Genomic DNA, 27,786 nt, shown 5'->3' on the forward strand with positions numbered 1-27,786 from the left:
CCAGACCTTTATGCATCAACTATAAAATGAGGCATTTGGCATTACACACACCCTAATTCAAACTAATCAAGCCTGTGAAACAGCTTTGAATAGCTTTAAAAAGTTGGCTTTGTTTTAATTTAAAATGGGAACAAGAAGATGTGAATATTCTTCATTTAAATAAAGGCCCTGACATTCTACTGAAAGAATCAGAAGAAAAAAGCAATATTTAACTAAAAGTTATTTACCCTTTTGTGAAAATACTGTCAGAGTTGGCAATTGGGGTGACAGCCACAGCAAAAAGGGGTGGTGTACAGTCATCCACTGGGTGCTAAATTCACGCTTCCTCATAATGCTGTTTGGCCTAACAACCCTCTTTCCCCCTTCAAAATTTCAAGCCACACTTTGAGACAGCTGAAAGATGTCTCAAAATAACTAGAAAAATTAAAAGGTAGCAGTGATTGCTGCCAGATTGCCTGCAGCCACTCTGAAGGGAGACAGGCTGCTATTCTAGTCACCTAGAATGTTACCAGTCTAGCAGTCAGTCACTCAGCATGGCAACCAGATTAAGAAAAAAAAAGTTTTAGCCACTTAATATTTTTTCCCTCTCTTGGACAACTGACATCAAGAGGTACAACTGTGCAACTTCAAAAAATGAAGGCTCACCCTTGCATTTTCTTGGGAGAAGTATTTCCTGTTGATTTTTTTCATGTATTTTTGGCTGGACACAACTATGGTCACCTTATATTATTACAACCTAGCAAGCTGGTGTTGGACTACATCTGCTCTGCCTGTGGAGGCACGTGTCCCCATTTTGAAGGACTTGCTCAAAAGGGTGGGTACAGGTTTCTAATTTTCTTATGCTCACAGAGTTTCAGTTTAAAGACAGTTTGTATAGCCAACTGTACACAACACAAGAAGGCTTCCAATTACCTTTGTATTTAATAAGTGTTTAAAGAACATTAGATTTCTCTGCACACTTTTGTTACCAACTGCCTTTGTATAAATATGAAATATGAGTCCTTCTGCAAAGCTTTTCTGTTGATAGCTGTTGTGTTTATGAATATTTTCTTCCTATTATAAAGCAATTAAAAACTTACGTTGCTTCTGCATAGGGTGACACGTTTCAGTTTGGCCAGGACACTCCTGGATTTCATAGGCTGTCTTGGGGTCCCAGCTAGCTGGTAAAAATTGAAGCAATAGTCCCAGGATTGGCCGGAGCAGGGAGGGGCAAGAGCACTGATATCAGTAGAGGTGTGAGCGAGTCCCCCCTGACCACGATGCCATGGGCGATCACTCATGTCCCCTACCCCTAAAGCCACCCCCAACTAACTCTACTGCACAAGTTCACCCCCTAACAGCCCAACAGTCAGGAACAGGGAGCAGGCACTGCCGCATGAAGCCCAGGTGAGAGTGAGGCTTCCTGGGGGCAGGTGGGAGTAGAGAAGCCTGGAGACCTGCCCTGAGAGGAGTGGGGATCCGTTCCCCCCTCCTAGCTACTGGTGGGGACCTATAAAACACAAGTTTGGAGGGAGGCGCTCTGGGCTCTGCCCCAGAACTACAGTCCCAGCCAGGCTGGATCAGGCCAATTGGCGGCGGCAGCAGCAGCAGCAGCAAGAGGCTGCCTGGCTGCAGCAACAGCAGCAAGAGGCTGCCTGGCTGCAGCAACAGCAGCAAGACGCTGCCTGGCTGCAGCTGCTGCCATGCCAGGTGCTTGCATGCACTGCCCATGCAGGGAGCAGCAAAGCCATGCATCTGGCCATGCTTGCAGCAGGGGTTCCATGTGCCTGGGTCTGTGCAGAGCCTGGCACTCCCTGTGCGTGTCTGCATGTCCATCCTGGTGCTGCAGTCAGGAGCCCATGTGGTGCTAGATGGCCCTGTGCCAGGTGAGAGCTTGCATGTACTGGGCTGGAGTGAAGGGGAAGGCTTCCATGTCCCCTTGATGGCAAGCTGTGGGTGGGCGCTCATTAGGGCTGTGCAAAACAGCACTGTTCCACTTTGACATTTCAACGGAACTGCTTTTCATTTCAAGTTTCATTTTGAAAGCACTGTTCCATTTCCTTTCGTCAAAACTGTTTTGACATTTCCCCATAGGCTATTCCACAGCCAGCACTGGGAAGATCAGTGCTGCCACGGGCCCTAGCTGGCAGCACCAGCCTCCTGTGATCCAGGAGGCAAACTGGGGGCCTGCAACCCCCAGGGGCAGTCCGGCACAGCCCTTGCAGCCCTCCCAGGGGTGCAGGTGGACCCCCTATCTGGCTGTTGGATGACAGGAGGCTGGTGTTGCTGGCTGGGACTGGCACTCAAGCCAAGTAAGCCTGGCTTCGAAACTCAAAATGCTTTGAAACTTTCAAAATGTTTTAAGTACCCTTGTTTCATTTCGAAGGCTTTTGTTTCATTTCAATTTCATTGTTTTGAGCTCACACATTGAAACAGGTTTGAAATGAAATGCTGGGTGAAATTTTGCACAGCCCTTGTGGCCACCCCCATGCCATTGGACTAGCTGCAGTTTTGCAAGGCAGCTCAGACCTGGGGCACTTATGCCTGATGGCTCCCTACAGGAATGGGCCCTCTTGGACAGCTTGCCTGCCCTCACCAGATGCTTCCAGCCTGACTTCCCTTGGCATAAGGCGGGCGGGGGGGAGAACTCCCAGTTTTTCTTAAAAGTAACATGGTGACCCTAGTTCTGCAGGGACAAAGATAGAACAAAAAAACCACACATAAAAAAGCCTCCCAAAAAGCCCTCAGAAACACCCCAAAAAAACAAAAAAAAAATTTTGGGCCACCAGGACTTTTGATATTGATCATCAACAAACAAACAAACAAACAAACAAACAAACAATCTCACTAATAATGGCACTTCCTTGAAGAATTTCTCTTCCACATTACAGAACGTTATCACCTGGACAAGAGCAAAAGTAGTCATCAAGTTCCTAACTCTCCAAAACACTTCAGCCCAAACACTTCAGCTTTGCTGAATCAACACCCAAGAAAAGAGATCAGCATTGCTTTGCAGCTTAGTTACTGATTACATGATGACAGACACTCCAATGCAGCCTTGGTTCCTGTTCTTGTTAACAGAGACAAGGTAGAAGTTCTGAGAAGAGTAGTTTCAATTGCTCACATCCAGAGGAAAAGCAGTAAGACAATTTCTGCATCAATATTGCTAAATCAGGTTTCAATAGCCTCAAGAAACTCTTGGGCATCACTGAAGTAGACACAGCCTTTACTACTTCCATCATCTGAGGAAAGCATTCCATACAGCGTGGAGATTATACTGTGGCCTTCAAAGCAAAAATGCAAGGATACTCGAGGTGCTTAAAGTCAAAACACAATTTAAGCTTCTACATTGCTAGATTTAATTCCTTTGAACTTAAAAAAATTTAAAGCTCAAGGGTTTGCTTTTTGTCCAAGTGTAATTTTTCCCTTCCCTTCCTCAATGGAGTCTTTTCTCTTTCCAATGTACTCATTAACACAGGGAAATTTCATTTAAAGCTGAACTGGATGTCAGTTGATAGTTTCAGGCCACAGTGTAGGTGTATGAAAAACACATACACACAAGATGCACACACACAGGACCAGAAGCAGGAAGATCTGTCAGCACTTGCTGGTTATTGTCCCTTTCCTAGCTGTGTAAATCCTTTGAAGCAGGAGCCTTGAAGAGAAACTCTTCTCTCTGGAGCTGTTGAGGCTGCAGTTGCCCTGAAGCTAAGCAAAATAAAGAATTCAATAAAGAGGATCCTAGTGATCTACAGGGAAACAAGAATTCTCATCTTCTATTGGATATATGCTACCTAACCTAATGAAGTAAACTACTGGTCCAGAATGGTAGATAGAAAATAAAAAAGCCAGCTGAAGTGAGATTTCTCCTACCTAAATATCACAATAAATTTGTTTCATTTAACAGCTAGACATACAGCTATTTTTAAATAGTAAGATGCAAGGTTTTCTAAGGTGAGAAAGATTATCCCAGTTCATAATTTTTAGAATCAGAGTAGAATTCCATGCTCTAAAGGATACTACAGGATTGCAACTGATTAAAGTTAAATTATTCACTTTCTGACTTGATGAGTATCCTAGGAGTACTGTAAATATTTGTCAGTAAGCTCTACTGATCTCATACACTATACAGATGGCACGGTTCTGAACTTATATCGTTCATATGCAACTGCAGGATCCACCTGGTGTACACAGAGTAGAATAACTTTTCCTAGCATAATGGAATTTCACTGCACTTTCCACAACCAAATCAATAAAGCTGTGCTGTAAGAATCCCCATAAACACACCCCAACATGATAATACCTACCTGTTTTAGAGCCCAAGGGCTGTCAGATCAGTAACAGCTGGGGGACCCATGAATTTGCCTGACATAAAATGATGCCTTTTTCTCCTCCAGCCATGGTACAGACTAATAATTCTTAATCTTTTCCAAACTAGTGCCCTTCTTCAGTCTGAAAGGGTGCTTCCTCCCATTTGATTACAAGAACTGAAAAAGGATTATGATATACAGGCATAATCTCAGGTGGATAACCCCACACTACAGACAATGGATTTGTACCTTTGAGGAGCATGTTGCCTTGCAACTGTGTGTGGCGGGCCAGTAGGGGGGCGCTCCTGCGTTGAGCCGCCCACCTCCCTGCACCCGACCACCTTCCAGGCTCCAAATGCCTCCCTAGGGGTGCTTTACGTCCGGCCAACCCCCTTCCTGGAGCACACTCGCTAGCCTGGGGGTAACATAGCTGCCACCACCCCAAGATTGGACTCACTCCTGGCCCTGTGTCCTTGGGGAAACACAGGCCTAATGTCCTACGGGTACTCGACCCAGTACAGGCACTTGGGGCACTTCCCCAAGTCCGGGGGCAAAAGTAGAGTCTCCCTTAGTCTGCAGACCTAAGGGGTCTCTTAGGCATAATTTAGACCCACCCCTCAATAAAGTCTCCCACACCGGTCAGTCACAAAGGAGGACTTTATTGGTTACAGGGGTAGGGTGAAAATAAGGTACAAGACTGAGCAATATCCTAGAAATCCTAAAGAGCAAACAGTCTGGCTGAGGTAGCCTTTTGATCACGCATCTGAGTTACTGCCAGCTAGATAACTAATCAGATCTCGCGTAGCTTACTCACAAGCATCTTCCAGAGGCCGGTAAAGTTTCCCCTCTGGAGGCAGGCAGTTCCTTGCTCATGAGTTTTGGGGGAGAGAGCCAGTTTCAGATGGCCATGCTCCTCTGAGTCCCCCATATAGCTGCTGCTCCCTCCTCCTGGGCAGTCCTAACTTATATAGCCCCTGTGACCTCATTTACCTGGTCCAGTGGAGGCCAGCTCCAGTTGGCTGTCGGCCAACTAATCTGAAATACATCACCAGTTGCCGGGCAGATTCCAGCCCACCAGGTAGATGCCCCTCACCCAGGTAACTGATGCCAGTCACGTAGGCAAAGGGAGCAGGTTTCCCCCCTCTCTCAGGAATGCAGCCAGCTCAAGTTACCTAAAGAGATAGGCTGAGGTGCGAATCCTCTGTGCTGGCCCATCTTAATCACACTGTCACAGGGCAGAGATTTTGGGGAGAAACCAAGGTGGCTTTCTGCCACACTGTGTGCATGCTTTCTTTTAAAAACAACAAAGAAAAGCCAAAGGGGTAGGGGGAGGGGAGGAGAGGAAAGGTAAGAGCACAACTGTTCAGTCCCCATCATGAGCAGAAATACTAAGAAGATATTAAACCTGTTTCCTTCAGGCCAGTGAGAGCATCTAGAAGACTTCCGTGGCTCTTGCATCCAAGCGCTCTAGATCTTGAACTAGAACTTGCTACACGAGCAAGCACTGCAGTTCCAACTGATGTTCCCCTTTTATGCTCATCACTCTCCTTTATTGCTCTCTGTTCTTCTGGAGAATCAAAGTATTGGATTCCTGCAGCAAATCCTTTCACCACCCAATTTTCCTCATTTTTTCTAGTGGTCAGAAAAATACCATATTTTCTCACATACAAAATGCCCTGGATTTTCATATGCATCTTGGGGATTTCATGAAATCCAGCTCTGACAGGGAAATCTGCAGGAAAAAAACCCTACAAAACAAACAAACTTACTGAAAATAATCCTCAGGTCCCAGAAGGGAGGGGAGTCAGGTGTCCAAGAAGAGTGGTCGTTCCTTAAGGATATGATCCTCCAAACCCAAAGGGAGGTAATCCCAACATAGATCAAAGGGGGCAAAAAGGGGGCAAAAGCCCCTATGGCTCACCAGAAGCCTACAGGAATGTCTCCTAGCTAAAAAGGAGGCGCACACCCAATGGAAGGAAGGGGCCATCACCAGGGAGGACTATACTTCGGTTGCTTGGGGATGTAGGGGGGCAGTCAGGAAGGCTAAGGCAGAGATGGAACAGGGCCTAGCTACCTGGATCAAGGACAACAAGAAGTCTTTTTTAAATACACAGGGGGTAAAAAGAAGGTACCAGGTAATGTGAGGCCTCTGCAGGACACGCTAGGAAATCTAGTCGTCGCACCAGACAGCAAAGCTAACCTATTTAACAATTTCCTTGCCTCCATTTTTCTGAGCAGGGACTGAGTCACCCTCCCCCACTCCACCAGGACCCCCTGTAGGACCCAGGGGAGGTGCACCCAGGCCTAGGGTCAGTGAGGACCTAGTCAGGGAACTTCTGGAGAGACTGGATGTATGTAAATCAGCAGGTCCTGATGATCTCCACCCCAGAGTGATGAGGGAATTAGCTTAGATCATTGCGGGACCCCTGGCACAACTTTACAAGCACTCGTGGTGCTCTAGTGTGGTGCCAGAGGGTTGGAGAAGGGCCAATGTGGTTCCCATTTTCAAAAAAGGGAGGAAGGAGGACCCAGGAAACTATAGGCCAGTACCTAGGTCCCGGTTAAACTTTTTGAGAGAATTATCCTGAAGCATGTATGCAAGGGGCCAGCAGGGGAGATTATGCTTAGGGGCAACCAACATGGGTTCATTAGAGGCAGGTACTGCCAGACCAACCTGGTGGCCTTCTATGACCAGGTCACAAAATCTTTAGACACAGGGGTAGCCATGGACGTAGTCTTCCTTGACTTTAGGAAAACCTTCAACGCTGTCTCTCACCCCATTCTCATTAAAAAACTAGGAGACTGTGGCATCAACACCTACACAGTCAAATGGATCACTAGTTGGCTGGAGGGCCGCACCCAGAGAATGGGGGTGGATGGGTCTTATTCGACCTGGAGGGATGTGGGCAGTGGGGTCCCCCAGGGCTCGGTCTCAGGCCTGCGCTGTTCAACATCTTCATCAGTGACTTGGATGGGGGTGTAAAAAGCACCCAGTTCAAATTCACAGATGGCACCAATATGTGGGGAGAAGTGGGCATGCTAGAAGGGAGGAATAGGCTGCAAATCATACCTAGACAGGTTACAGGGGTGGGCGGATGAGAACAGGATGGGTTTCAACACTGACAAGTGTAAGGTACTGCACCTGGGGAAGAAGAACCAGCAGCATACCTACAGGCTGGGGAACTCCCTTTTCGTCAGTACAGAGGCAGAAAAGGATCTTGGAGCCATTATTGATGCCAAAATGAACATGGGCCGACAGTGTGAGGCTGTGGTCAGGAAGGCCAACTGCACCTTGTCATGCATCCACAGATGCATCATGACCAGGTCCGAGGCGGTGATCCTCCCCCTCTGTGCGGCACTGATTAGGCCGCAGCTGGACCACTGCATCCAGTTCTGGGCGCCACACTTCAGGAGGGACGTGGACAACATGGAGAGGGACCAGAGGAGAGCCACCTGCATGATCAGGAGTCAGCAAGGCAAGCCCTATGAGGAGCGACTAAGGGATCTGAACCTGTTCAGCCTCCACAAGAGAAGGCTGAGGAGGGACGAGCAGGCATTGGGAGAATCTCTGTTTCCCCCAAGCACTACCAGGAGTGACTAGAAATAACAGTCACAAGCTGGCAGCGGGTAGATTCAGGCTTGATATCAGAAGGTGCTACTTCACTGTCAGGGTGGCTAGGATTTGGAACCAGCTTCCAAGCGAAGTGGTGCTGGCTCCTACCCTGGGGGTCTTTAAGAGGAGGCTGGATGAACACCTTGCCGGGGTCATTTGACCCCGGAATTCTTTCCTGCCATGGCAGGGGGTCGGACTTGATGATCTGCTCAGGTCCCTTCCGACCCTACCAACTATGAAACTAGGATGTTGCAGTAGTACGCTAGGGTGGGAAGGGTGGAGGAGGCTGCCGGCAAGGTGGCTGCCACCCCCCCCACCACTCTTGCCTTCGACTGGCTATGAGGGCTGCCCATCATATACCAATTGACAGTGAGGGGCACACAGCCACAACATATAAAACTTGCAGCCAATCAGCTGAAGGGTAGAGCTGCAAAACAGCCCTCACAGCCAATCAGCAGCAAGAGGGGGGACCCCTGGGGCCCATCTGCCAGAGACATGGGCTGGTCCACCATGCTCTGCCTATGAAATGGCTGCTAGCCCCATGTTTTGCTCGTGAAATTGGGAGGTAGCCACCTCAAACTCAGTAGGTCCCTCGTTATGCAAAATATTTTAAATATGGGGTTGTCAACATCCAGCCTGTGGACTAAATCCAGCCCACAAAGCTGGAGGGATTTGTCCGTGCTCACATCTATGCAGGGACTACAAGTGAGGAGCTGCATCATGGACAGGCAGTTTTCAGCCATGCTCATGCTACTGCAGGGGAAGTCCTCCACCACTGACATGCCTCCAAAGCCGCCCAGCTTGCACGGGACTGAAGGTGAGTTGTTCTGGCCTGTGGCTTGTATAGGTTGCCAACCATTGTCCTAAAGCAGGGGTGGGCAAAATGTGGCCCGTGGGCCGGATGCAGCCCACCAGGGCATTCTACCTGGCCCATGGAGCCCCTAAAAAATTTATAAAGTTAATATTCATCTGGCCCTGGATGCTTATCATGAGGCCCTTGATTGCTTGCCAAAACTCAGTAAATGGTCCTCTGCCCAAAATAACTACCCACCCCATCCTAAAGTGTAATAATGACATTTTCATTGTAAATTTATTCATCTTGTTGAGTGGACTAGAGTGAACACACGCACACAAAATAAATTAAAAAAGGAACACATAGACAACCCTCCCCCCCACCAAAACAAAACCCAAACTGAAACCCAAGGAAAATTTCCATATGATATATATATAATTCTACAGTTTCGAACCACTGGTGCTGTGAAGGGGAACCCAAGTGAAGAAATACCACGCTCCTTTTCATATCACATACCACCATCCAATTTAATAGTTTATGTTAAATAGCTTGATGATCTTAATACAGGTTTCCCTCTATTTATGCAGGTTTTGTATATGCAAATTCACTCTTATGAGATGACCCTCTTTATACCCAAAATTCATTATAGTGAGATAAATTAACTTTTATGTAACTGGCACAGGCGCCCCCCACAAACAAGTTTGTGGGGGGAAAGGGTCATGGGGCCAGGGCCCCCACACACCCCACCCCTTGCAGTAGCAGCTCTGGGAGCGGCCAACGCCAGCTGCCTGCAGCTGCTGGGCTGCACTGTGCTCCGAACCCATCCACTCAGCCCCATGCACCCTAGCCCCTGGGCTGTTGCTGTGGTGCAAGTAGGTGGCGTCAGCTGTTCCTGGGTTTGCTGCAGCAGGAGCTGGGGTGAGTGGGGACTAGCGGAGGCCTGGGGCTGCAGCAGGGAACAAAGTGGAAGGAACTCTAAGTGGGTGCAGGATGGGGGGGGGGGGGAAGCACAATTAAAAAAAAAAAAATCAAAAATAAAACCAGAAGGCCTGCTTAACTCTGTTGACAGCCCAAATACTAATCCACCTGAAGCCATTGTATGTACACCAGTCAGTTGCACACTATACTGCCACTATCCTTTACCTGCCATTTAACAATATCTTACGTGCAGATTATTCAGTCTTTTCCCTCAACTAGAGTTCTTGTTAACTTGTATTTATACATATATTAAAAACATACTTAAAGGGATACCAAACAAAATATTTAACTTTCATTAGGAAGACATAGTAAAGCATTTTAGGAAGAGAGAAGAAAGGTAAAATAAAACAAAACAAAATCCCTTGTTCATTGGCCAGGTTCAGACTGAAATATTTTTTCATGAACTCAAAGATGGATAAAGGAAGCATGATGATTACTCTCAACAAGTCTGTCCTCTGTTTAGTATGGTAAATTCAGGCTCCCTTCCCTTCCCACTTTTTTTCCCACCTGACCTCACACATCCTGCCAAAAGAAAACAGAGTCCATCATTAAAAGACTCATGAAAACTCAAAATTACTGGCTACTCAGGATGTGGCATTAAATCCTGTAAGTGTGGCAAGGAAGCGAGACAACTGCTGTGAAAAGCAAAGGATTTCTGTACTTTGCTGAAGTCACATTTTAAATTATTTTTTACCCACAAATATTAGATTGATTGCTCTAGAATCTGAAGAACTTTATTCATAAAACACATACTGTAATACAGCTAGCTGCTATGGAAGTTCTCATAATGTGCCCTTGGTGTAACAAACATATTGGGAAATTTCATTTACTTTTCAGGTTCTTGAAATGGTGCAAGGTTTAATATTTTCACCTTGCCTATCTGTGTTACAATGATGCCTCTGTACAGTAGATATATATCATGAGGTTCCACTGTTAGTTAATTCAGCGGATCACAACTACAACAGAAATGCTGGGGTAGAAGTCTGAAATGAAGTGCTTGAAGAGACAGGGAAGCTTTCTCTATTACCTGCATTATCATTTTTCCCTTTGCTATAGATTAAATAGCAATTTTTTTTTTTTTTTCAAACACAGAACTCACTGTTTCATCTCTAACTCCCATCCAAATGACAGTACAAAGAATTAAATGTTGGTTTACTTCACATCACGTATTAGTCCTCTGTTGTGCTGCGCAACACCCCCAAGTTTGACTATAGAGGATACTCCTTTTTTTTAATTTAGTTAAATTACTAATTTTAAGAAAGATAAGTCCCCTGTATAATTTTGCAGTGCTTAAAGAATATATCCTTTGAGCATTCTACCCTGAAATACATTAGTCTGCTATCACATTTTAAAGTTTATTGAACATTCATAAGTGCAGTTACATCAAGAAAAATATTAAATCTGCACAATAAATCCACGCTTTATACACAAAAATTATGCTTATAAGTAACACGATGATCTCTTCATCTCTACCAGGGCTCCCAATTTCACAACAGGCAGAGGCAACATCTCTAGGGATAAAGCCAGCTGCTCCTGAAAAATGCAACATAGTGACAAGGCGGCAACAATGTTGTTGGCGTTAGAAACAGATGCTCATCTGCATTCTCAGCCAGAAAGAGGGTCTGGGAATCCTATCTTCCAAAAAAGAATGTCTTAAAAGACCATAATATTTTCTATGGAAAATAAATTTTCCTCCCCAGTGTGGTTTAAAACGTGCAGAAACAATTTTGTTTAGTGCTGGCATATATGTTTTAAAGGATAGCATCTTTGTTTCTTTAGAGGGAAGAGGGGATTTAGATTAATTTAACATAATCCAAACCATATAGAAATTAAAATAAAGTCTGACACAGTATCTTAGCAATGAATGTCTAAAGGCTGAGACAACACCCACATCCAAAAATCAAAACTGTGATTTTTAAAAGGAAAAGTTCTCCCACTCACCCTTCTCCTACCTTCTCTTTTCCCCACTAAACATAAAAGTTGTTTTTAAAGAAGATACTTGATTCATGGTTCTAACATTCTTCCAGTTTAAAATAAAACTGAACCTTTAAAAAAAAAAAAAAAAAGCCTGCTGCAAAATAAGAGACCATCAATACAAATGTAACTAAATTTAAAAGCCACAATTAGAATCTCTAGATACAAGCGTGCTATAGTTGCAGCTATCTAGGTGCACCAGAACTGCTAGTGTTGGCATAAAGCGGAAGTAAAATCTTCCATATTCAGTCTGTTGCTAGGAAAACATAATAGAATCTCATATTCTGGCCCACCAAACTTTTATAGGTGGGGCTTTAAATACACTCTAATAACAAGTACATAATGGTTTACTTTTGATCTGGATAAAACCTCTCACTTCATGAAATTCAGACTAGCCAATCTTAAGGGTGCACACACATTTCTATCCACTTCATTTTATTTATAACCCATACAGTGATTTTTAAATCTCTCATTGTCTTTATAGTAGGCAAGTAGCAAGGAGGACATTGCTGACTTTATAGCCATTCTATCTTTTCGCCCAGCCACTTTATAGAGTAACACTGATTTTAGCTCTGAAAAAAGCTACTTGCTTGGTCACCCCAAGGAGGAGTAAAAAAGGTAAAACAAATGAAACAGAAAAACATGCATGCTATGGAATGGGGTTGAATGTAGTTTCCAAAACCTGTGATTTTGACTGCATATTATATGGCCTTGTTGAGAACAAGATTTAGAAACTTTAGCTAATGTGCTAACATGTTTTAGGCAAGGCTTGCTGCCTTTAAAACGTGCTGAGCAATTTAACATGTTAAAGAAGTGTGACTTTCCTATATTAGACTCTTAAAACATGCAAGTTAACAGGCTAGCTAATAGGTGATAATATCACACCTTCAGTTGTACTCCACAAAAAATGTGAGATAACTTAAATGCAATGTACAACCTGGGTCAATGAGATGCACACTCTTCCAGTACTGACTGGAAACAAAGCTGACCAGGGGTCAACAATGTACAGCCTATAGGCTGGATCTGACCCACAAAACTATGGCTTCAACGGTGTTTGGCAGCAGGTGCTTTGCTTGTGGTACAGCCAGGTGGCAGCAAGAAGGGGCAGAAAGCAACAGCAGCAGCTAAGTCCTCCGGCCGCCCAGCTAAGTCCACCAAGGTAGTCTGACATGAGGCTCACATACATTACATAGTGCTTCTTACTGATTATCACCTCAGCTAACTCAAACTTAGAGTCAAAGCTGGAGTTACAGATGACATCTGGTAGTATCACTGGGCAATATCAGACTTCAAAGATGTACCACTAAAATCTGCAACATGCTGAAGGAAAAATGTTTCAAAATATATTCTAAATCCTAAATGCTATTAATTGGACCCTGTATTTTCACTCTATTTAATGGAATTAATAAGATTTGAGGTCAAACATTATTTTAGCACTCGCCAGATACATTTTACAGCAGATCATATTATCACCACAGTAGAGGCTGGGAAAGACTTGTCAGAATAATGTTTATAGACCACTTAAAAACCTGTATGTTCATGGGGACCAGAATCAACAGCTCTGTACTATAACAGCTCTGCTGCTAATGCCAACAAGATCTGAAGTATAAAACTAGTATAGCAGTGCTCTATGGAAGATACTGGTCACTGTTTAAAAGTTTATATAAACTATTAAGAACCTCCAACAAAATAAGTTATATACACTGTATAAGAACTTTTATTTTTTGTTTAATCATAATCAAACACTGTACAGCTTGCCTGCTTATTTTGGTGACCATTTCCTAATGTGATTAAACCTATTGAAGCCAACAGGATTACTTGTTTGAATAAACTTGCCAACATGGATAAAAGCTGGCAGCTGGACATGGACATAATTGAAGCAATTAATATACTGCCTGAAAACTTTCACTTCTATTTAGGGCCCGATTCCTACAACTCTTAATTGCTGGATTTGACCCTCATTGAAGCATACAGCATGGCTATGTAATAAACTGCAGAGAAAATTTCAGTGCTAGCATTTCTCATAAAAAGTTAACATTTGCCAGCATTTCTAAGACTTCCTGTTGGAATATACCATATACATGAAATGCAGACCAACTAAGAGTAAACAGGAAAACAAGTTTTCAAAGCAAGCTAGCGTGTTTTAACTAAGAAGTGGTTTTTAAACCAAGGGTGTCAAACGTCTGCCCCACGATGTGGATCCATGCATAGGGCTTCTCACAGTCTGGAAGACCCACTTCCAGATCTAGCCCAGGGAGCCTAAACTGTTGGCAGGGTCAAGGCCACTCCCTGCCCCTTCCCCTGCCCCAGAATTTCTGTGTTGAGCAGCAGTGGTAGTGTTAAAACCCTTGGGTGCTGGTTAACTAGCACCAAATTTCCTTTCAATGACAGCAAGCTGACTGGCAGCAGTGTTAAGCCCCACGCTGACACAGCAGCCCAGGCAGCTGTCGAGGTTAACACCTGAGCTGCTGTGTCAGTATGCTGGGGTTAATTCCAACATTGCAGGAGGTGGGTCACCCAACCCATGGGAAGCACTGAAGTCCACATCCAGCCCATGATCCTATTAATTCAGAGGTGTCAAACTAATAAGTTATAATAAGTTTCCTGTCAGACCAACCTGGTGACCTTCTATGACCAGGTCACCAAACCCTTAGATGCAGGGGTAGCAGTGGACATAGTCTTTCTGGACTTTCAGAAGGCCTTCGACACTGTCTCTCACCCCGTTCTCATTAAGAAACTGGGGGACTGTGGTGTCGACACCTACACAGTCAAATGGGTTGCCAACCGGCTGGAGGGCCGCACCCAGAGGGTGGTGGTGGATGGGTCATTTTCGACCTGGAGGGATGTGGGCAGTGGGGTCCCCCAGGGCTCGGTCCTCAGGCCTGCACTGTTCAACATCTTCATCACTGACTTGGACGAGGGGGTAAAAAGCACCCTGTTCAAATCTGCTGATGATACTAAGATGTGGGCATGCTGAAAGAGAGGAATAGGCTACAAATCGGATCTAGACAGGTTACAGGGGTGGGCGGATGAGAACAGGATGGGATTCAACACTGACAAGTGCAAGGTGATGCACTTGGGAAGGAAGAACCAACACCATACCTACAGGCTGGGGAACTCCCTTCTCATCAGCGCAGAGGCAGAAAAAGATCTTGGAGTCATCACTGATGCCAAGATGAACATGGGCCAGCAGTGTGGGGACACGGTCAGGAAGGCTAACCGTACCTTGTCATGCATCCGCAGATGCATCATGACCAGGTCTGAGGCGGCGATCCTCCCCCTCTGTGCGGCACTGATTAGGCCTCAGCTGGAACACTGCATCCAGTTCTGGGCGCCACACTTCAGGAGGGACGTGGACAACATGGAGAGGGACCAGAGGAGAGCCACCTGCATGATCAGGAGTCAGCAAGGCAAGCCCTATGAGGAGCGACTAAGGGATCTGAACCTGTTCAGCCTCCACAAGAGAAGGCTGAGGGGGGACGAGCAGGCATTGGGAGAATCTCTGTTTCCCCCAAGCACTACCAGGAGTGACTAGAAATAAGAGTCACAAGCTGGCAGAGGGTAGATTCAGACTAGACATCAGGAGGCGCAACTTCACTGTTAGGGCGGCTAGGATCTGGAACCAAATTCTAAGCGAAGTGGTCCAGGCTCCTACCCTAGGGGTCTTTAAGACAAGGCTGGACAATCACCTTGCTGGGGTCGTTTGACTCCAGTACTCTTTCCTGCCGTGGCAGGGGGTCAGACTTGATGATCTCCTCAGGTCCCTTCCAACCCTACTAACTATAAAACTATAAATAGAACACACCAATTATAATAGATTATTAATTCAATGCAATGGGGAGATGTACATTTCTTGCATCTGCTGATATCAGGTTATGAAGAAAGCAACCCTTGACATTTTAAAAAAAAACAAAACAGGAATTTAAAACATTTTCTTTATTCAAAGGCAGATGTTAATATTTCTTTGCACTGAACTTTAGTTTCTTTAATTTGAGAACAAATGTTAATGTTTTTATATACGTGTTACATATGTATCATCATTTTAAAACTATATTATTAAAATTACATAACTGCCCTGTAATGGAGGTGCATTAAGAACAGATGCTTTCACCGTGCTTACTGAGGAGGAGTTCTGATCTACAGCTACTGATGGTTTGGCATGAGAGAAAATTAAAGTGGTGTTCTGAGGTTCTCCTTTCTATACAGCATTTCTCATTCTAATGCTGTCTAGTGATCTCTGCAGAGGAGGGGTTGGCAATGTTTTGGGGCAAAGTGCCAAAAACATCAACAACCTTGACTTGTAAGATGGTGTGCCGGGGCAGACGACAGAGGAGTTGTGAGGGGCCTGGTCCTTGTTACAGTAGTGCCTCCCTCACCCCTTCTCTACCCTTTGTGCCAAGGTACACATGCCAAGGAAAATGCCTTTGCATGCCACACACTGGCACCCATGCCAGGGGTTGCCAACCCCTGCTGTAGAGACTTCTCTGTACTAGATTTTAAAAAGTTGTCCAAGTGCAGGAAAAAAAAGTTGAACAAAAAATCTACTACATATTCCTCCAGAAAAGCCCATAATATATTTGTAAAGAAAAAATAAAAATCTCACAGTAAATGTCTGTAAACTATATGGCTCCCTCTTGTGCTTATTACACCACATTTCAGTGCACAAAATATCACAACATTAAACCATGAACATTTGGGTTTTTTACTATTTGGCTAACATGAAGTATCCATAAAAGTTAATGGAAATTACACACTTAGCCACGCACGAGAGAAGAAAACACTTTTTATATATAAAGTTCTCTTTGGAACAAACTATAATAGACTCTTTTTTTGAGCTACTGATTTGACCATTTGCTGCTTTTTAAAAAGTAATATAGCAGCAAGTACACCTTAAATTCATCTAAGAACTTTTTCCCCCTAAACTTTTTTAGGTATCAAATTACACATTTGTAAAAGGTGGCACTTTAGTTTATAGGCTCTGGTTAACATGCACCGGAGTTATTTTTGTCTGCTCAGCCTCACACCTGTTTTTGCTTATCAAACCAGACTACAACTTAGCTGGTAACAGCTGTGAAATGCAGAAGTCTGCCCTTTCTTCATGTGTATCCAGACTAACCGTGTTGGGAAGGACTTAGAACTGCACACTTATGCCATCATTTATGGAGAAGCTAGTGAAACATAACAAACTACCACTGGTCAAAAATTATTTAAATCTGCAGGCACATCGAAAGCAATTGTTTTAACAACTAACCAGCAACCTTATTTGTGAAGAGAGACAAGTACCTAATTGACTGCTCTGTTAATTCCTTAATCCAAGGATCAGTAGAGACATTGTTAACTTTACCAGAATGAAGGGCTAAAATCTTTCTACTTCACTCAGTATTTTCATCCTTTCTAATATTTGCAGCCATTACCAAAACATCTTCTATTTTAAGATACTACAAGTTCTGCCTTTTGTGGTGGAGTAGCCAACAGGAACCTTGAAGAAGTTGGCGGACTGTTTTGGATGATGAAGTATATGTACTGAACCCAAAAGTTGAGCATGGGTGCCCACACAGTTCTGGAATCCTGATCACACGAGCCAGTTTATATACACATTTCTATACTAAAAACCACATAAAATATTGACAACCAGGGGTGTACAAAATTTAAAAATTTCCTTTTGAAAAGCACACAACTTGCATCAGACTACATAGGGCAGAACACTAAGTAGCAATTTTCCCCCCTTTAAATTTTTCTTCCCTCTCTTCTCCAACCCATTACCCAACTGATCATTACTTGTAAAATCATTCACTGGGGAGAATCACAACAATTTCCAAGGCTTGAATTAGGTCAAAAAAGTGGGGGAGGGGGTTATTTGAGGATGTATAAAATTATCTTACAAAATCTTTTGGACCTTTCTGAATGATGAGACGGTGTTTTGTTGTCAAGCAAGGTAAACCCTCCCACACTTCTTTTTATTGTATACTGCAAATACTAAGTTGTTATTCTGATAAGAGTCCTATAAAAAGAAAAAAAAAAAATCACACTACAGACCTAGAGATGAGCAGGGTGACACACTTGAGGCTAATCTGTAGCTTCTGCATTTTTCTAACAGATTAAGAGAGGAGATTTAATTTTTTGCTTCACATTTAAATTTCTGTTACTGTGTAGCAGCTACTCCTGCTATTCAGAAATAGCAGCCCTAATTCCACTGTCAGTTACATAAATGTAGCCTCCATCAAAACCATCACACAATAGAAAAGGCACAAACCCCAAAACAAATATGGCTCATGGCGTCTGACAGCTGTTTTCTCCCCCCACTTATAGCCCTTGTATATTGCTGCTGCCCAGAGAGAAACAGTAGTAGTAAGAAAGCCAAAGTAAACCAGAAATTCTAAACCCAAATCTGTTAACAATTTTCACTGCAACCCCACACGCAAAATGAGCTCAACTAGCAGATCTTCTATTGTAGAACTAACCTAAAAGTATAGCAGCAAACTCTAAAGGTAGCTGCAGCATATACTATTTTGTCTGAGTAACTGTACTTAGCTAGAGCTTTTACTCACATAGGTATATCGCAACCCTCCCTCTCTCCCAATATTACTATGCTGGCAAACAAACTAAGGTAGATATGGCTTTCAATTCCTGTTTTTCAGCTTCTAAAAATGGAGAAAACACAATCTCTTAAGGGTACTATGAACATCACTTAATCACTTGCGCTGCTGTTTAGAAATATCTTTGATAACAAAGTGCATTCTTGCTCTAAAATAAGCAGATAGGGTTCAACTATTTTAGCTAATATATACATACACCAAAGGCTAGAACTGGTCTTTTCAAAAAACAAAATCCATACAAACTGTTCACTAATTTTCATCCAAGATAATTATAAAAATGAACAATATATTCAGTTGTACTCCCTGGTGCCACACAAACTGGAGACTCTTGCTAGTACATTATTACAGACTATCAGTTAATAAATACACTAGATCAGAATCACTGGTGTGTTCTGGCTGCTGTGTTCAACTGTAGTGATGCAAAGCAGCTGTAAAGCCTGCCTTAACCAGACAGTTTAAATGGGTTTACAGTTGCCTGGTGTTGCTGGGATGGCAGAAGGGAGCCGAAACATACAAATGAAGCCAGCCAGATATTAATACATCATTTTCCTTTCCAAACGAAAGCAAAGCACTACAGGCCTACATATAAACAATCCATAAAAGGATCACTTCATCTACTACTAGCGTGCAATCTACCTTGGGATGAAACAGCAGCTGTTTAATAGTACAGCTACATTATACAAGAGTTTAAAGCAGGAAGGAAATTATGCCACAGGAGAATTTCAGGTAAAGCAAATCTGGTCAGGAAAGTGAACTTAACACCCATGTGTATGGAAGGAAAATGAGAATCTTTAATAATTCCAAGTGGCTGGGACCTTTGTTTTAAACAACTCATTCCAAAGGCCACTCTCCAAAAACATATAGTGCCACCCCCACAACACTCCCCTGAGAGTCCTGGATAAGTCTCAGGTAGCAGAGCACTTTCATACTGTAGTTATAGCCCATCGGAGCAGCCTCAACTGTCATGCTCCAGCAGACTCTAGAGTTGCATGTAGCATCCTCATGCTGAAAAATGGCAGTGAAGGCACTTTAACTAAAGCTCATTCACCAGATATGGTTATCAGGTAAATCCACACCACAAACAAAGCCAGGAGTAGCCTACCAAACTTTAGATAAACACAAATATACCTGTATTACCAACGAGGATATTAGAATCTTAATACATAGACAAGACATCTATTAGTGTTGTTCTAAAACCAACTGCAGATTAATTTTAGATACTTTGCCTTTAAGACACACCAAACATGTTGTTTTTCTTCCCCCAAACCATCACATTTTCTAATCTAGCATCATCTGTCAAAGGTAAACACAAACGGTCTTAAATACAGAACTATCGTCATGAGATTTAACATACTGACATTTTAAACATAAAAAACACATCAAATATTTTAAAGCTTCAAAGGCTGGATTAAAAATAATTTACCTTTTAGAAGGGGCTGATCAGATATAACTGCTGTGCATGTTCATCACTACGTTTTTTAAAAAAAAAACAAACCTTAATCTAACTCAAGCTTGCTACAAACTTGAACCGTGAATAAAAAGGTTTTCCTTAAACCGGGGGGGGGAGGGGAGGGGAGAGATTGGAGGGGATAGGAAGAAACAAAATTAATTGATTTACCTATTCTGTAATTCAGGGCTGTCCAACTTCAAAGCCCCATGGAGCCACAAACTACACAGGCTACATGCATAAGGTGAGGCACAGGCCACACAGATGGTCTCCCCACCTGCCTGCTGCATGGCATGCGTTTATTGGTGACATTACTGAATAAAAAAGCCAACTGCCGATAATTTTAAGTTTTCCTGTTATTGGTGCTGATCTGATGTGACCAATATATCGGTGCATCTCTAGTTTGATAGGCTATTCAGAATCTCCTTTTCCAGCAAAATGATATTTCTGCATCAGCCTTCTCTATTTTTAATAACCCAAGGCTCTGAGCATTCAAATATTTACATGTATGCATAGCTTCACCATCAAGAATCATCCCATTGAAACAAATGGGACTAGACAAGGTAGTAAATATAAACACCTATAGAAGCAGCTGTAGGATCAAAAACTTGGTGTGTAGTTCTGCAAACCATTATTAATGGCGAGTAGTACTCTACTGTGACAATAACTTGTTAAAGTCAGTTTTACTTTTCAGAAGACAAGATGCTCTGCACAGATGCAGTGGAATGCCTACACCCTGAGAGCACCCTTCTCACCTCAGGTGTTAAATCTCTATAGAAGTAGTAACTCATTATCAGGGATCCAGATTTTTCATCTACTACTAGCGTGCAATCTACCTTGGGATGAAACAGCAGCTGTTTAATAGTACAGCTACATTATACAAGAGTTTAAAGCAGGAAGGAAATTATGCCACAGGAGAATTTCAGGTAAAGCAAATCTGGTCAGGAAAGTGAACTTAACACCCATGTGTATGGAAGGAAAATGAGAATCTTTAATAATTCCCAGTGGCTGGGACCTTTGTTTTCCCTTGGGAAAATGGAAAGAAAAAAATGCACAGGGCCACCAGGCAGCCTGGAGAGCAGCTCCTGCAGGTAAGTCGGGTGGGGGGGGTGGGGAGGGAAGGGGGATCGAAGCCTGCATAGGGAGGGAGCAAGTTGGGCAGGGCTGGGGCTACTGCCCAGCTGGGGCCCAGGGCCAGAAAGTATGGCCATAGGGCCCCAGTGGGGAACAGGACAGAGCCACAGGAGGCTCATCCAGGGGGCATGGGGGGAGGAGCTGGCTCCTCACCACTGTGCATGCTTCCAGGAGGACATGTGCCCCTCAGGTCTGTGCACGGAGTGAAGGCGGGCTGCCCGCTGCAGGCTCAGGCTTCCTGCCCTTCTGGCTTCCCCCCAGGGCCTCCAACAAAGCCCAGCAGGTGAAACCTGGCACGGCAGGGCAGAGTGGGACCGGGCAGGGTAGCTCCTTGCCACTGCACGGCCCACAACACCCTGGAGAAATGCCCCCTGCCTGTTGGCAGCAGCAGGGGCAGTGGCACAGAGCTGTGCTTGTCACTGCTACCAGGCGGGCAGGGAGTACCTCGCCATGGCAACACGGCACTCACAGCAATGGCAACGAGCTTCCCTGCTCAGCCCCATTGCCTTACTATGCTGGGTCTCGCCTGCTGGGCCATGGAAGGCCTGAGGGAAGGGCAACGGAGTGGGGAGCCTGAGCCTGCAGTGAGCAGCCAGTAACCACCTCCATCTCTAAACACAGGATCCATTCTAGCTGTGCTTCCCACAGGGGAGGAGTCAGGCTCCACACTCCACTCCACCTTGGGTGGCAAGTGGGGCTCGGGTACTGCAGGGGGCAGCGGCTGTGACCACATAGCCTTGGCAACTGGGGGCCCCCTCCAGTAGGGCTGTCAGGGCTGTGGGTGGGAGTGAGGGTCCTGGACCTGCATCCTGATGCACAAAGGGGGCAGAGGGAGCTCTGATTTTCCATGATAAAAAACCCAAAATCAAATACCAAAATTTATAGGTACTTAGAAATTATTTTATTATAGTGATTGAGGCACTTTTAGGCTTTCAAATTGTTTCAAATTTTTAAATATTAATAGAACATATTGTGTTCAATTGAAAGAGAGTGCGAGTGTGATTTAAAATTAATCACAGATTTTGGATTTTTTAAAATTCCTTTTTTTCAAAATCAGAGATTTTGCAATTTTTAAAATGGAAAAAAACCCAGGATCTCTGCTCATTATTTGTTTTAAAAGTTATCCCCAAATTCATATAGGAGTTTCAGTGCTTGACAAAATGGCATTCTAATGGGAGGCATCATCCCAAGTTATTCTGGTCAAGGATTTGCCATCTGAATAACTTTTGATCTTAGGTGACAAACAAATTATTAGTAGGAAAGGTCTGAATGACTAAAATTCTTATTTTATTAAAGTTTGGAAAGTAGAAAAAAGATCAAAAGAAGTGTCCTCTAGTCTACCCTACTGTGAACTTGAAAACAGTGTCATGTGTCCCTTATATGTGGATTATGCCACAAGTAGCGAAATATGCCGGCTACTGATCTTTCCTTAGCAAAGACGCACCACTATTCACTCAGAATATTGACTGACATCTAAGCTTAATCAAAGTAGTAGCTCTCTTTGACTTGAGTTTGCAAACAAACTTTTAAAAGCATACTTCAAAAGTACAGTGAAAAAAGTTAACATAAAGCAGTTGTCTTATTATTCTACAGATACATTTTTTCTACCAGACAGACACCACTTTTGTATTTAAAGGAAATCTGCTGAAAGTAGTCATATATTGCTATGCACCAATTTAAGACAGACTTATGATAGAGACCCAGGGGTATCAAACCATCCAGCCATGAGGATGGTAAGGGGCACAGGGCTGGTCTAGGGGCTGGATCAGGTTCACAGACTAACCCCACGTGCAACAGATAATATCATGGACCAGATGACAGAGCTTGATCTGGCCTGTAGGTCGTATGTGACACCCCGATACAGAAAACGTAATAAAACTGTAGTAATATCAAATTATACCAATATCAGCTGTTACAACATTACAAATGCATGCTGCTGTAACAATAAAAGTGTATCAAAACTACTACAACTTTACCTTGTAACATTATCTTGTACGGGTCACAAAGTTACATTGTAAGAGATTAGGTTCTCCCAAGTAGCACTTCCTTCTCTTTAAAAGGAGTTAAAAGGTGGTTTTGTCCATACCTTTACATAATTAGTTGATTCCTACTTCAATTAAAATTATTTTGCTTTCTTTTAAATGTATTTTACATTTTAACAAACCTACTGATGTGAAATTCCAACAGTATTTACACAAAAAAGAAGAAATTATGTAATGACTCCGATCTCTTCAGCTTTTTAAACTGAAAAGATCTATTCATTTATTGCCAGCGTGTTACTTCTTTTCTTCAGAATTCCCAAGAAAAACACCGAACACCACAAATTAAGTTTAAGCTACTTACTTGAATGACTTTGTAGAAATAGGCATATTGTCGAGCTGTGTTTTTATATTGGCTGAAGACATCATGTATGGCCTGAGTTGACTGAAGATACTGAACTTCATCTTCTTCAAAATACAGAGGAGTATTATATTCACTAGGGAGAGTTTGAATGTATGGCAGCCAGAAAGAATTAGGACTGGCTCGCTCACAAAGAAGATGAAATGCCAGTGTGATATTGCCCATGGCTTGGAGAATTCGATCTTGAGAATACAACGATGCTGAATTAATCCATTAAAAAAAAAGGAAGGGGGGGAGGAGAGGAGGATTAATGACTTAGTGACTAGTGTCATGTTTTCCAAAGGCAAGATGTTATTAAATTTTTGTTAAATTCATATGATTCAAAATTATCAAAAAATATTGAGATTGCCAGCGTATGTAGCTGGCTGAAGTTGATTAAACCGAGTGGTGGAATAACTCTTCTTAAAAGCCTGCACTACATCTATATATATTTTATCAAAAAGTTATGTTTTTGGTCTGGCTAAGAAAAAGATGAATTAAAGGTAAGATATCAGCTCAGTAGTTTCATTTAAAACACACTTCATCACCAAATACTCTACAAACTGTTACAAATATTCAGGAATTAAAATCCATTCACATTAAAATGCAAACCCCAAGGTAAGGTACCTTCCTATCCAGTGTACATCAGGAACAGGGGAATTAAATTCTGGTCACTGTCACTTCAAAACTCTAGGTATTTCAAACCTGCTGTTTAGATTACTAAGCCATTCTTGTACTGATTTGCAGGCCTGTGGCAAAAGACCCTCCACCGATATGGTCCTGCACATACTTTTCAGGAAGTGTAGAAGTTATTCTTACCTAACACTGAATTTTTGGCAGATTCAACCGTCATCAGCAATTTTCTAGGAACCCAAAGAAACAGTTCTTCTGCCTGGGAGGAGTAGCAGAAATACGAAGCAACATAACAAGGAAATTCAAGGCTTAATCTATAATTTACATGAAATATAACAAGAGTATCTCAAATATAAAAAGCACATCTTTTAAAATCAATTTAGAGGTTTTCCTCTCTCCCCTTTTTTTAAATCCTAAAATTAAGCTTAACCAAGACTCTTCTACCATCTGCCACAAAGTAAATTGAAATATGATGGGCATTTTTTAACATTATGACAGTAAAAGCTACAACACAGGTTTAAATAAACAAATGCACAAATCATAGCAAGAAAGAGTTTTAATAATACTATATCAGATGACCAGAAGGTATCAGTATTTTTTTCCATTAACCCTGAAATAAATATTGTAATGTTCTTCTGCATGACACAGAAACATGCGAGTTCTAAGAAGGGATGTGTAAGTGAATAAATATGGGTTTGTGAATCAATATTTACATTTTCACAAAGCTTATCAGTTAATTATACAAAAAAATACTGCTCTAACATTATTTCTCGGGAACAGAATTTACAATAAAAGAATTAGTTCCAGTTAACTACATACACAGTGTGCAGAAATTGAAATGGAAAAAGTATAGTTTTAGTATCTTGCCATTATACTTTCAAACATGGTTTTCTAATCTAGTTAAATGTTTGCATGCTCACCTTTATCTCTCTTGTTGCTTTCAAACCAAATCCCTCTTCTTCAAAGTTAGCTATTTCAAAACCCTCTGTGGAAGCTCCATTTTCAGTGGCCCACTTCATTAGGTCAGGGAAATAGTCTTCTCTTTTCCCATCAAAGGTAACAGACAAACCTATACACAGTTTAAAAAAAGATACAGAAATAAGATCCTATAGGCCAGAAAAATCTAATATAAAAGCACATATAAACAAACTCTTAACTATCTCACAGAAGACCGTCTTTGAAGAGGCTGTCAAAACTAGTCTTTGTTGCAAGTGACTCAGCAGTATAATAGTCATATCCAATTTTAGTCAACCCAGACATTCTGCCGGATTTGCTTACCAGTCATCTTTGAAACACAGCCACTCAAAGTAGCCTGAGAAAAAGTATGCAAGAAAGCCACCCTCCTTTTCTCATTTAACTGAGGTCAGAATGAAGACATCCTATTGCTGAGTGCTGATAATAAATGCACTAAGCAGAAAATGCAGGTAAATAAAGAGAGATACAGTGACAGACTTAAGCAGTAGGCTACAACTTTAGCAATTTACTGGCGAGATGGGTATTCTAAAATGACTCCATCCGATCCTTCTTTCCCATCATGTATCAAGCATTAACTTCCTCTAGCATGGTGTGCATAAGCTTCAACTGTATAGCCCAGGAATGTCCAACTTCTGAGGACTGCAGAAGCTAGGACTGCAAGCTGCTCAGTCACACACTGAGGGCCACACCTGGGCCACAATAATCCCCCCAGCCCTCCCCATTGCAGTGCTTGGGTCCCACCTCGTAGGTATGCTGCAGCACACAGGCCCCCTATGTCCATGAATAGTATGCAACACAGCTCTTCGCCACTCCCTCCTCCACTGCATGGCAGAAGACCCACTGCACAGCACTGACAAATGCTGGCTGGGATCCATAGGTCCCTGGGGACTCCAGTGGCAGCAGCAAAAGAACAAAGGAAAGGATGGTGCCTGGTCCAGGAATCTGGGGCTGCAGTGTATCCCTTTGGGGTTGCATGTGGTCCACAGACCAACAGTTGGACAGCACTGGTATAACCCTTGATTACCAGAAGATCATCCTAAGGCTAACCCTAATATACAGCTCTCCTCCAGATTCTTACTACACTCCTCCCATGAAGGCTTCTTGTTTCCAGTTCTCCTACAAGCATAAAGTTATAAATAAAATCCCAGGTATATATCTTTTGCATGAGGTGGCCTCCTTAACCTTTATCTGTGCTGAACACCACACAGAGGGTTTGATCACACTCCCTAGCCCCAGCCCAGATCCAGTCTCTCATGTCAGCCCCCTGCTTCTGACAAACGCATTCATAATCCCCAAGAAGCTGAGGCCAAATGTACTGAGCACTCGTGTGTATGACTGCCAAGCAGTCTGCAAAGAGATTCTAATTAAGCATTGATAAATCTGTTCATGATGAAAAGAAAAAACTTCAGAATATCCATTTAAGGAAGTAAAAAACTTACTGATTTTACTTTGACTGTATATTTTAAATCCAACTTCTATTGTAAAATGACAGTACAAGCACTGCTAATGCTCTAATCTTTGACAGATACGTTAATAAGAAATTATATTTGCCATCATTGACAAAATAGTTTTTGAACGAAGTGAGAGTTTAGTATATAGTATAGGGCTGAGACACTTCCTTCATTTCATCTTAACTTCTGTTTGTTATCTTCCATTGAACATATTTAGAACCATGGCCTCACACTTCACTGTGTAACTTCCATGGAATTTGATAGATGTTTACATTTTCTAGGACATTAAATGAACAAAGCACAACATTTACTACTGTATAAGGCTGAAGGATTGCATTTAGAATTATTCTATGCCCACTCCAGAAACACTCCTCTTGTTTAAAACATACATTTTTCCTACTCAAAGAGTGTTAGCAATCCCTTCATGTTGCATGTACTGCTACAAAATGCTTATATTGACCAAAATATCGTTTCTTTTACATGTAAAATTTTGCTCAGAAGCCATGAAAAACATTAAAAAAAATAAAACTGTAGGTTCTTATGAGCTCATAGTAAAAGTGTTCTAAAAACTTAAGTAATTCGGCTTCATAGTCTCCAATCAATCCTATTCAAGAGCACTGTAGAATGCAGACTTAAGCATGTGCTAACTGGCACAATTCTTCTAATAATTTAAAACTTGTTTGGTAAATCAAGAGTAGGTTGTTTGCATTAGTGATACATGCCATCTGTTAGATATATTTGTATTTTTTAGTGACACAGAAAACCCTCTGCAGCCTAACTGCTATGCTCCCTCCAAATAAACGCAACTGGGGAAAAGTATATGCCCACCACACAAATGTAAATGAGTTATTGGAACAAGATTACTATGGCTAATCAATTCTACATTTTCAATGCAAAACACATCTAGTAATGTAATATTAATATTCACACTGTTTCCATCCTCTGTAAGATTCTTTTTGCCACTATATCATTCATGTTGAAATGCAAAGAAATCAAGTAGCATGAGCCCCGATCCAGTTCTACTTTTAGGCAGGTATGTAGTACTTGCAGAGTTAACATCTGTTGCACAGAACAGCATTTTATGCCACTTATGCAGATTACAGACATTACGCCCTTTAGAAAGGTTTTTCTGAAGTCATGAAATAGGCTTTTCATACCTTTTATCCCAATACTTTAGTTATTGGGGCACATACTTAGTACTTGGAAGATCCACATTTTAGGCCCCCAGCACCGTGAGGGGGGTTTAAATCTGTATCTCCCACCTTCCGCTAAAAGTGCCCTTATTCACCAGCCGAAGGGCTAGGCATGGCCAAGAGAAACTTCTACTCTTCCTACTGAAACTGGTCCCTGTGAGGCCAGAAACAGGGAGTGTCTGAGTGACAAAGACACTGCTCTGGAAGGTGACGAGTCCTGGATTTTGGCCCCTGTTCTGCCCTTCCACCCCCATACTATTTCTGTGTTTTGCGTTTAATAGTCACTGGATAAAAATGGACATACAAGTAGCATAGTTTTTGCCCAGTTTCA

At 42.7% G+C, this 27,786-nt stretch overlaps 1 protein-coding gene across 2 annotated transcripts in view; it reads right to left on the reverse strand.

The window, feature by feature from the left end:
* SETD3 (SET domain containing 3, actin N3(tau)-histidine methyltransferase) overlaps window positions 1-27,786 on the reverse strand; it is a 91,501-nt gene that overhangs the window by 21,907 nt on the left and 41,808 nt on the right. For both annotated transcript variants that reach the window (XM_090033988.1, XM_090033989.1), the window contains 3 exons: window positions 24,757-24,905; window positions 24,023-24,095; window positions 23,168-23,424 (listed from right to left, as the gene is read on the reverse strand). In XM_090033988.1, the coding sequence (XP_089890114.1) occupies window positions 23,168-23,424; window positions 24,023-24,095; window positions 24,757-24,905 (479 nt within the window). The remainder of the gene's footprint in view (window positions 1-23,167; window positions 23,425-24,022; window positions 24,096-24,756; window positions 24,906-27,786) is intronic.

The sequence above is a fragment of the Crocodylus siamensis genome, chromosome 2 (assembly GCF_052110815.1).
Source record: "Crocodylus siamensis isolate JL-2025a chromosome 2, ASM5211081v1, whole genome shotgun sequence".
In the NCBI taxonomy this organism is placed as follows: domain Eukaryota; kingdom Metazoa; phylum Chordata; order Crocodylia; family Crocodylidae; genus Crocodylus; species Crocodylus siamensis.